Source organism: Vidua macroura, chromosome 3, assembly GCF_024509145.1.
Source record: "Vidua macroura isolate BioBank_ID:100142 chromosome 3, ASM2450914v1, whole genome shotgun sequence".
NCBI lineage: Eukaryota > Metazoa > Chordata > Aves > Passeriformes > Viduidae > Vidua > Vidua macroura.
The window spans coordinates 57089563-57101811 of NC_071573.1; the positions used below are offsets into that span (position 1 = coordinate 57089563).

At 36.0% G+C, this 12249-nt stretch overlaps 1 protein-coding gene across 1 annotated transcript in view; it reads right to left on the minus strand.

Moving 5' to 3' along the window:
• ESR1 (estrogen receptor 1) overlaps positions 1-12249 on the minus strand; it is a 103898-nt gene that overhangs the window by 10512 nt on the left and 81137 nt on the right. Inside the window, 1 exon segment of the mRNA XM_053973079.1 lies at positions 9845-9983. Coding sequence (XP_053829054.1) covers positions 9845-9983 — 139 coding nt within the window.

The window sequence follows — 12249 nt, forward strand, 5'->3', positions numbered from 1 at the left end:
AGCTACTCCATAAGGGGAAAAAAAATAAAAGTACCTAAGTACCTCTTTAGGTAATGTACTTTAGGTGAAGTTGTATAGTTGTATACCCAGCTTTAGGTATTCACATGTGCAAGGAATGACCTAGAAATTTCTCCTTTATTTTCAGAGGTAGGAAGCAGATCCAGCTCCATTGATGTCAATAGGAACTGCAGGAGTTAAGTATCTTTGCAATATAGGGTTCTATTATTTTTTTTTTCTTATTTAGGCTACAACAATTACTTTCTTTGTCAAGCAACAGGAAACTATCTGAAACTAGAATCTCCAGTTCTCCTGAATTTCTTTCTAACTTTCTAACATAAGCTGATAATACCATTACATCTTCACAGTTATGTGTTCAGTTGATAGGGAGGCCTATCTGGGAAAGCCTAGAGAACTTTCCTGAAGGACAAATTAGCAATAGATTTAACAATTATCTTTATCCTACCATCTTGCTGTTGTCTTTGTGTACTCTCATCTTACTGAAGAGAAGACACAAAAGCTTGTTTACTGCACAGCATTACAGTGTATTCTCAGAAGAGCTCTTTAAATTTGGCTACTGGGGAATGTTTAGGAAAGTTAAATCATTTGAACCAAAGGTCTTAAGTGACCGCATAAAAGTACTATGTGTATTAACTTTAGTAGGTCTATAGAATCACAGCACCAGCTAGGCCAGAGGGCAATTCAGAACAACTTTAGTCCAGCCTCCCACTCAAAGTGGAGTCAGCTCACTCAGGGCTTTATGCAATGCTGGTTTTGAAAATGTCCAAGGATGGAGACTGCACAACCTCTCTCAGCTTAATTACTTTCATCATCATGCTTTTTTCCCCCTCCCCTATATCCAGCCAAAACCTCCTCTGCTTCCATTTATTACTCCCATTTCTCAATCTCTCATCAGGTGTTTTAATAAAGAGCCTTGATAACCTCCTTGTAGACTGTAGGTTAGGCAAACTTAAAAGCCCTTTCTCCTCCAGAGGGAACAAAGCCACTTCTTCCAGCCACAAGGCATGGGGTCTGGCCTTGGTGGCTCTCCACTATGTTTACTGAAGTTTATTAATATATTTCCTGTAATAACTGGATTTGGTATTCCAGATAATGAGTGCCACATAAAAGCAGGATAATGGCTTCCCTCCCTCTAATGCCTACACTACCACTGATAGTGTTATCAGTAACCAGGGCTATTTCACTGTATGTAGGAATAAGAATCTAGATTTTGTTTAAGTCTTGGGAAAAACCTAGACAACAGGAATGCCTTTAACAGAAACACAGGATCAAGTGAAAATTAATAATGAAGGGTGCTTGGGTGAAGGGAACAGGGACTCAAGGACTCAATGGATGTTCTCATCAAACTTTTAATTCAAAGGGAAATGCTAAAGACAGATGCACCATCCAAAAAAGTCTGACTGTGTTTGTTATCTGTCTTCTTTTACCATGGTACTTCATTTGATGAAAAGGGACTGCCAAGAACAGATGGATGCACATGGCTAGGACAGGGAATATCAGCTTCAAAAGTGGACTTAGTAACTTGGTGATGAAGCCTCTAAAGAAGGCTTGGATGTGTTCCTAAGCCTAAAGGTAGGTTAGGAAACAGGGGAGAGAAAAGCTGCAAGGGTAACGTTCACATTCCCGGTTAGAAAGAAGGGTATTCACAGACTTAACTCAAATGCTTGTGCTCTGACACAGGAGGAGAACAGTAAGTCTGTACACAGACTTCCAAAGAGATGATCTTTATATACATTAATATATGCATTAATATTAATGTATTCATAATAAATATATATTATATATATCTGTTATTTATAGTATTCTATATAAACTAGTTCTATTAATAGACATTGGTAGAAGCTTTCTACTCCTATGTGAAGAAATGCACTAAAACAGCTTAAGGAAGTGGGATGTCAGGAAAGCTCCATCTGCAAGGATTTAAGACCAAATCAAGAACATCTACTTGGATGCCTTAAATACTGCCAGATTGGTATTATAGGGCTACTTAACTAAAAGAGGATTCTACCTTTTCTCAATGCTGTGCTTTATCAGTCATTAAAAGATGAGAAAACTGTTATCAGCAGAGAAATTTTACCTCAGACCATCCTGCATTTAACCAGTAATACCAAGGGATTGTGGTAAAGGTTAGGGGAAAAGTAAGCACAAAAAAACCTAAAATCTGAAAAAAAAATTAAGCCCAAAGCTCTAGAACAAAACAACAATCTGAAAAGAACAGGAGTCAAAGAGAAAAGCAGAAACTACCAAGTGTAAAGTAAATCACAGTGTCAGATGTGAATCCTGTTGATAATGAGAAATGCTTATTGTTCTGTCAGTGTCCAGGAGGTTAGATATCATTTTGCTTTGGAAAAAATGTTGTTTTGATCACAGCAATCTAGCTTGCATCTTCACACAAATCAACCAATAAGTTGGTGGTCATGAAGGTGTGAGATGCAGAAAGGGACAAATTAATTACATAAAGGACTTGTTCTACAGTTCCCTTTTGTTGTTTTCCGTGTGGTTTTTGGTTTGAAGATTAGGGGATTTTTAATTGACTTTTTCATAAGCCTTCAGAGGTAGCAACATCTTTGCTCATCCCATTTCTCCCAGAATACTGGCTTTCCATTAACACACCCTGAGGAACTTCACAGACTACAGTCAATGGCTGGTATTACAACCTGCTCTTCCAGAGCATACTGTTAAGAGCCCATTGTTTCTTATTCAATATAAGCTTAAGAATGAAGATTTGGGTCAATTGCTGGCTAAAACATATTCAAAATTTATAAAACTAATATTTAAAGGTCATTGTTGAAAAATATTTGCAATAAATATGAAGTAGCACATTTATCAACAAATAAAAAGAAACAAATATCTATTTTGAAGTTCTTTTCACCTAGAGTTAGTCACAGATTACCAGAGCTGCTGATATTGCATGAATTGTCTGGAAACAATCTAGTTCAGTGGCCCTGCTCAGGCCTATATATTGTTGGGTTTTCAGTATCTCCAAGGACTGAGACTCCAAAACCTCTTGTCCTGTCACTGAGAAGAATCTTCCACTGCCTTCTTTACTTCCCCTCTCCATCAGATATTTATCAGACCTGAGTCTTCTCAGATTCTCCATGTATGAAAGTTGTTCCAGTGGCCCGTCACTGGTCTCAGTCCAGTATATACATGTCTGTCTTGTGTAGGGTAGCTCAGAACTGGACACAGCACTCAGATTTGCCAGAGCATGTCTGAGCAGTGAGAGAGCATCACCTACCTCTAGATGCTGCTAAAGCTTTTCTTAAGGAAGTCTGGGAGGGCAGTCTGCTGGTTCAGAGGGCACCCAGTTGTGCTGAATTCTCAGAAAATTTAAGGAGTTTCCCCCACCATGTCCTGGAGGCAATTCTGTATTTATGTTCATGCACATACTTAGGGAGGTTTCCTATTAATAGGTTTTGTTATTTTGTCTTTCCTGTCCACATCATCCTTGTTTAAAGCTCCCTCGCCAGGTTGGCTAGTCTGTGGAAATCATGATTTTGCCTCACTTTATGGTATGGATCTCATCTCTTCCTAGACATCCTCGATCCTCACAGCAGGTTTCATGATAAGTTAAATCCATGCCGTTGACACCAGGTATGCAACCAGTTGTAGCCCTGCAGGATCTGTCCATTCTGCCTCAAACCCTTTCTCCTCAGCAGCCCCCATGGACTGGACCACCTGGGCTCCCACATGCTTGACACTTGCCCTCAGAGCCAGGTAGCCAACAAAGTGTCTTTCCTGACTAGATGACCAGAGGATCATCCACCCAGGCAAATATGTTAAGAGTAGTATTCTGCACATTTGAGCAGTGGTTAATCAGGTCTGAAACACAGAGACAATTAGCTAATAAGTACCTTTAACATTTTTTTCTCTTTCTAAAATATAATGTGAAATGGGTCTACAAATATGCCAGGTAGGAAAAAATTCCTAAAATGCTGCTATGATAGTTCTAAGAAAACTAATTATTCTTTTGTCACATTTAAAACATTTAGATTAGAAAATTATTATGAAGGGTCTCCATTAGGGAATAATAAAGCTAAAATAATTGTCCAAAGAGCCGTTTTCAGTTTAATTTATATTCAGTCTGAGTCACCATAAAGCCAAAAAACATTTCAAAATGTTCTCCATATCAGAAATGCAAAGAAAGCTTGATTTTGGAATTAACAGCATCAGAGTACAATGCGACCTAGAATTGGCGCCTGAGCTTCCAAGGGCAGGGTTACTAGATGAACAAGTAATCTCATGATTTGTGTAGGTACTATCTTGAATCCAGAATTATTTCATTTTCTTTGAAAACTTCTTTTCTGTGCCTACAGATCCCCAAGGGAATCTATCCGCTGAAAACTGTGAAGATGTGGAGATCATGAGAGGGGGCTTTCTTTTTTTATCTTTTTTAAAAGAATTCATCACTTTGAGCATTACCCAGCACTTCTCCAGACTCTGGAAAGATTGTCCTGATTTTACATTTAAGTTGTTTGAGTTACAGAATTGGGTAGTCTTTGAATTTTGCTCAAAAAGACAGCAAAAATTGATTCAAAATAAGGAGACAGTATTTTTTCATTCTTTTAAGTTTTATCATTCTGTCTCTTGTAATAGTATGTGTTTTTTTTTCATTCTACAGGGTCTGCAGTATAATAATACATCTCAAAGTTCAACCATACAGTGAAAGATGAAAGAGAAACTTAATTATTTCAAGAGATTCCTTAACTGTCTACAAGTTAATCCATTCAGCTCTATTGAGCAAGTAGTCTAATGACAAGATGATTTTTTTGAGCTGGGTTTTCTGGATGGAATCTATTGCTATTAAAGATATGATGAAAAGTAAATATACAATCACTTTTCAAATCCATTTTGAAGGGCAAATTAGGATCTACTTGTCGCCTATGGACTTTTTCCTTTTGAAATAAATACGAGCAGAAGGCCACTAAGGAAGCATTCTGAATCAAGCACTTGGGATCATTTTGCTTCATTTTTTTTATAAATCAATGGTTAATGCATTGAAAATTTCACATGAAATGTTATGCATTTACTCAAGTGACCAACAAGTGTGGTGTCCTCAGACATTTGGAACATTTTACAAGTTGAAGGACTAGAAAAACATACTCAGATTTCATCTTGATGCTCTTCTATTGTATTTAATTTTCTGACTATCAAAATATCTACATAAAGAACTTAAAAGATTCTTTTCTGATATAGTGAGAAAAGTTGAGAAAAGGAGCCATGAAAGCAGTAAATTGATCAGCTACCCTGTCACACAGTGAATGCTGTAAGGTTTTTTGCTATTTGTGTTAGTTGCAGTTTAAATAGATCCACAGTCTCCTGCCATTGCTCAGTACAAAAGTCAGTAAAAGGAAAATTCTTCTATTTAGAGAGAATGAAAAATCTCCATCAAGCATTGGAAGTGGAAGTAAGTTTCCAAATTAAAATGAACCCTGAAAAACAGATTAGCCTTCTCCATAAAAAGAAGCAAAAAACATGATAGAAACACTAAAATACTGACTACATTGAACTGAAATTTTATAAGTCCCTAGACAGATTTATTTCCTATGAGAGATTTTTTACAACCATGATAAGAAAATAGCAGTATAAAATAACATGAAGACAGCCATACTGTTTCATACAAAGGTATATTTAGCTGTGGGCTAAGCACACAGGCATTTGGATCTGCTGGTTTTAAGTGACTACCTCTAGTGCTGGGCTGGAAGAGATAATAATTTGAGGATTACCACACATCTTCTCAACATGCTTATGACTTTATACAACTCCTCTCATCTTTACTTTGTTCCCATTCTTCTAATGAGTATCACAGGCAGAGAAGTCAGTCCACTTAGTTAGTCTTTGTAGCAAAGCTCATATCTCTGTTTAATTGTGCAACACCTCTGGGTACCTCTCCTATTCCTTCAATATTACTGTCAAGACAAAGAAATTCAGAAAGGCACAGTTTTCTAAGCACAAATGAAGCACACAATTATTTCTATTTCCTGTTGTAAACATTCTCGGGGGAAGGAAAGCTGCAGTCTCTGACTACTGGCAAGCAAAAAACTGCTGGTTCTACATAACTACCTGCTGGTAACAGTGAGATTGAAAGATCAGCCAAAATGCTGTTGAGGAAGATCAGAATTATTATTCTCCTATATACATTCCATGTCTACAAAAAATTTGGAACTTGTTTAATACTTTATGGAAATTTAACAAGATGTCCATCACCTACTTGCTTGTTAATTTCTTAAGGGACTTCAATGTATTTGTGGCTTCCTCTTACAAAATGCACAGTGACTCTTTATCACTATGTCATATTCATTCAACTTCAGCCAATTCTCTTCTTTAGATGGAATCCCATCAGCTTCTTTATTGTGGTCACCAGGCTTCCTTTTTAAAATGCAGCACTGCATTTCATATTTTGCTTCAGATTCAGCAATCCAGTTATTTCTATCACGAGTTTCTTTATGTTTCAAGCCTTTGAGTAACCTGGGATCAGCATGATATCTGAATGCAACAAATCTTTTAAAAATAAATTAAAATATGACTTTCTTATTCCTGAAGAAACATTACATTTTCTTCAAAATTATAAACAGTCTACTTGTCAGGCCTGACAAATTTCAACTGTGGTCTAATGACATTTTTAAAGCCTAGTTTCTTGGGAACCCTCCAGACAGGAAACATCTGGTTTGTCCTACTAGAAACCTAAGCCTTTACTTCTAAATTTTAAACCTTATACAATATACTAATTTTCAAAAACATAATATAAAATCTTGAATTTATTATTTGATTTTAATAAGTATTTTACATTAATTGCAAGCACTGTGAATGTGCCATTGTACTTCCTGATTGAGCCTGTTTTTCTAATCTATAATTATTGTTATTTGAGCATTTTAATACCAGCAGTACACTGTAAAAATCTACTAGTCCTATTTAACTGGCAGACTGTTAAAATTCCTGATTTTGAACCAAGACTCAAGTGTTTGGGTAATGCATTAACAGAATAAGAAAGGATGCATTACCTCACAAAATACACTGTCTAATTACAATCCTGGGAACAAAAAGAGATAATGTGATTATATTCATCCATAGAGAAGACAGCAGTCTACACATACTGTCAACTTAATTGTTGTGTAATTATTTTTCTTACAGGCAAAGAAAAATTTTAAAAAGCAACAGAGAATTATTAACTAAGGTCTGCTTTACAGATTTTTTCAAGGAGTCTTCCAAGTGTGAATGGTCACAAAGGAAAATTAAAGTACTTATTTAAAAATGTAACTGGTTGACTCACACAGAATTAGAAAAGACAGTTTCCAAAAGATCTTCAGAGACAAGACAAGCATATGTGTAATATGACCCAAGTAGGAGGAGTGAGTTGGGAGAAGAAAGATCACATTTTTTCAAAAAACAGCAAAGCTGAAAGGTTATTTTTATGACATTTCAGATAGATGTTAACAAGACAAGACTGTATATATCTAGCCAAAGGGCAAAAAAAGTTGTATAATAAAATTTGGTGTGAGCTAAACTTTAGGACCAGATGTATACAAACTACTACCTATATCAAAGATCCTTGATAGAAAGAATCTGTTAGAATCGGGATAAGCCTGAATGCTAAAATGAAAGGGGTGCTCAAATCAGAGAGGATGTCTGCAACAGAATGATCACAGAGATCTAGAGGCATACACAAAGTGTGGTAAAGCTCTGTATTAACAATATAGAATTTTCACTAAATATAGAAGTGTTGGCTGGAACTCTGAGCAATGTGGTCTAGCGAAAGATGTCCCTGCCCATGGAATGGAGGTTGGACCTAGTGATTGTTAAGGTCCCTTTCAACCCAAACCATTTTATGGTTCTATGAGTACTTGATGCAGTGGAAGGACTTCATTGAGTGAAAGAGGCTTTGAATCAGTGTCTGTCCTGCCCTCTCAAACCTGACAAACAACAGATTTTTGCTCTATAACATTCTCAAAAGCCAATTTGCCCAAATCAAATTAAGACATCAAAATATTGTTAGCACTAATTAACAAGTAAATTAAGAGTTATTTAACTGATTAGCATATCAGTGCTTCCCAGAGTCAAATAATTTATTATTCTATTTTCTGCAAATATCCCTACCAAATGGAGTGAGGCAAGTATATGATGACTTAGAAACATGTTTCTTATAATTTGAAAATTAGAAGATGTAATAGATCTACATTTTACAGTTTTAATTGAAACCTAGAAAACAAAGAGCCCTGGAGTAATATGTGGTTCTAGTTGCATGCAATGGTTTTCTTTAATCCAACAGTTGACTTAAAACTGTGTGAATCAACTGCTCAAACTCCATTTTACTGAGAGCATGGGGATTTTAAGTGGAGAAAGACCAAAATTTAACAATTATTTTAAAACTGTTGCAGCTTTTTGTGAAGACTATACTTACATTTAGACAAGCAGGTATTTTCTGTACCTAAAGTGAGAATGTATTTTATACTTACCTAGTTCCACAGCACACAGATCATTGTGCTTACACGACTGAAATAAAGTTTTTCCTAAGGCAATACATATTCCTCTATTACTGTGAAATATTATGTTTTATCCTGTTAGGTATTATCATCTAAAATGCTGAAGGTAAGTCCTGGGGGGTATGTGCAGGGAGGGCAGGGGATCAAAGGATTAACATTGCATGAATGCAACCATGGAAACTCAGTACCCCACAGTCAACAGAGCAAGGTGATCACAAGAAACTTTTCTGCTGAGGAGAATTTTGATTAATTTACACAGCTGGTGGCTGCAGTAGCTGAGGGCACTGCCCTTGACATTCTATTGCCACCCCTCTGCCCTGGCAGCTACATGATGAGGTCAGGAGCTTGCCCAGCTCTTAGCTGTCTCTCTGTATACTCCACCTCAGTTTGGCTCTTCTGCCACTTCCAGTTTAGACCAAGATGACAAAGTCTGCCCTGAAGTGTCCTTTGTGCACAGCAGCTCTCCCCTGCCAGCTCTGCTATGTGGGCAGTAGTCTTCAACTAAGAGGATCACCAATAGCTAAGATTACTCTATCCTAAGCAATTTTGTCTGAAAATTTAATTGAAATTTTTTACGAAATTTTTCACATGACTAGGAAAAGAGAGCTCAAGTTTATATTAAGATAGTAGAAAATATGTTTTAAATTATCAGTCTTCCTGCTTTTAATGTGAAGACTGCCAGCTAAAATCCAGGATATTTTCATACAGCACAGATGCATATTTTTTCTCTCAGAAATACTTAGCATATTAGAAAGACTGGCTAAAAAATAAAAAAGCTTGGTGAAAGGAGCATGTATGTGTTTGTTATATTTGTCTCCAGTTTTCATGAGGGAAAAAAAAACCCAAACTTAATATATTCTCAATAAATAATAATAAATATATTCTCAATAAATCTCTCATTGAGATTCTATGAGGATTTTCTTCCAAAATTTTGGCTGGCCGTTTGGATAAATTTCCTCTAACTAAAAAAAAAAAAAAAAAAAAAAAAAAAACTGTGAGGATTTTAAATAAACAAAAATAACTATCTGAATTAAATTATATAGTGTTCATTTTTTCATTTAAATTACTTCTGCAACAAACAGTACAGATTATAAGAGAAATTTACTACTGCCTTTTGAAGAAAGTACTTCAAGCAGCAGATGAATCTCAGACGTGTTACTTGTCTAATAAATTACCAGTATCATATTCCTGAGCATTCATTTTCCAGTCTCACCTACCATAAGCCTGCTTGACATATGATGTACAGTCAAACTGTAGTATCGGTGAGATGATATCATGCTAAAAATTAATTTGATTCCAGCAGAAATAAATTAACTTAAATAATTCACAGCAACATGCAGACTGACCTGTCCAGTAACAGGTTAGGTGCAAACAAAAGCTTTCCTGGGTGTTCCATGGAGCGCCAGACTAAGCCGATCATCAGTATCTCTAACCAGGCACATTCCAGTAGATGGACCTGATCATGGAGTGTTAAATCCACAAATCCTGAAAGAATAAACAGGAGACAGTAAAAACACTCCAGTTTTGTAAGTGGAATAACATTATGCAGAGAATTAGGTTAAAAAGTGCTTTAGAGCTGGAAAACCAAAAAGAGCAATAAAACAGACATTTGTTCTCTTTATATTTTGGGCTGAGTTTTGTCCACCAGGGCTCCCAGTGTCAGTCAGAACAGTCAGAACTTTCTAGCCTACTACTAGCCTACTACTAGTTTTTGTGCTGGCTGTACTCTTCCCAAAAATCAGGGCAAGAGCCTGGACAGCATCTCTATCCCCACACCTGTTGCCAGGGGCATGGGAATCCAAGTGCATGCTGCAGAAATGGGCATTAATCTGCTCCAGCACTACGCTGGTGGTGATGAGGCAAAATGGAAAAATGCCTGCTATAAAATGAAGTGACAGCTCTAATCAGCTAAGCCCAGACCAATTCTTTTGGTGGAATGCTGTTTTACAGACTCATGGACAATTCACTGTGCTGAAAGTGTGATGCGTGTGTGGAAGAGGGACCAACAGAGCATTTCAAATAAGCTATGGAGCAAATGCTGATATTTGTGAAATCAGAATTCACTGATGAAACACCTGTTTGTATTCCTACTGGACTATAGAACATGGAGGAAATAAATACTTTGTATTTAAATGTTGTTTAGAAACAATGAATGCAAACAAGAAATGGCTTATAATGATAATACAAAAAATGAAAAAGAAAGAATAATGGTGAAGGTAGACATGAAACCATAATCACAGTGGCCCTCCCTGTGTTCATTTCATGCAAAAGATTGAATTATTGTCTGTTTTGAATTCTCACTTTTCATGAATATTATTTTCAATCCAGAAAATAAGATTTTGCATAATTTATTCCTTGAAATTAGAATTAACCTCCTAAAATAAAATGTGCAGAAATTGCCTTAAAATAGATTTTATTTACCTTTCACTCAGTGCTACAAGTGAAGCACATTATTGAACCTTGCCATAATTTTTTGGGGTAATTGTAATGATTTCTACTAATCTTCAGAATACAGAATACATGGTAAACTACATTACCAGCCTTAAAATGGCAGGGATTTTCCTTCTGTGTTATATCCTCTCTGAAGGTATTTACTGAGTCAGTTTTAAGGAATATACCTGACATAGACTTGAATATTATCTTGAGAAAAAGGAAGAAAAAAGGCACATATTTTAAAAGTTAAATGATGTGCCAAGAAATATGGTTTTCAAATCAGAAAGAGGTAGAGAATAAACAAAACACAGTTCACAGTAACTTAGAAAATACTGTTATGTCTAGTAAAACAGTTTTTCATATAATTATATTTAATGAAAATACCTGAGAGCTAATCAATCTATTGGTAAGAAATCATCCAATAAATGGAAACAGCTTTGACAACAGCTTTGACACCTTTGAAATAAAACTCACCTATCAATCATTAGAAGTGAATTTAGGCAGTTGGAATACCTGCTGGTTTTATGGGTGTGATAACAATAGAGGAAATAAATAATTGCTTTTTCCTGTATTTTTCCTTTATTACCAAGCACAAAAATTATTTCCAGACTACAAAGACTGATGAAATGGCACTTGCCTGAGTCACCAAGAAGCTTGAACAATAGAGCTGAAACTTAAAAGAACAACATTCTTAATTACAAAGTCTTGGTTACAGCACTCAAGCACAAAACTGGCAGAAAGAAAATGTCTGTATATGGAGAACAAATAATAAACACCGGGTTTCCTATTAAGTATTGCCTTAAAATGACAATACATAATAATTGCCTTTATGGCTTTTTAAGTGACATTCTAAATTTATTATCTTGTTGTTGATAAAACTAGCTAGTTAGTTTAGTCAGTAAAACCAAATGTCCTGCCCAGAGAAGCTGTGGATCCCCATCCCTGGAAGTGTTCAATGCCAGGATGGAAGGGATTTTGAACAACTTGGTCTAATGGAAGGTGTCCCTGCCCATGGCAAGGGGGTTGGATGGAACTAGGTCATCTCTAAAGTCCCTTCCAACCCAAACCATTTGATGATTCTATAAAATAATAGATTTGATGAAACAAAGTTCTGTAAGATAACTAACACTGTAAAACCATGAAACACATTCACTGAATGAAAATATTTTAAATCTCATATTTCAGTGTGGCAAATGGGTAATGAACTGAACTGAAGTATTTCTAAAGGAAGGACAGACAGTTTACTCCTTTGCCATAGACAATTTTTAACGATGATATGGAAAAAATAGAAGACATAGTTCAGATGTCCTGTTGGCAT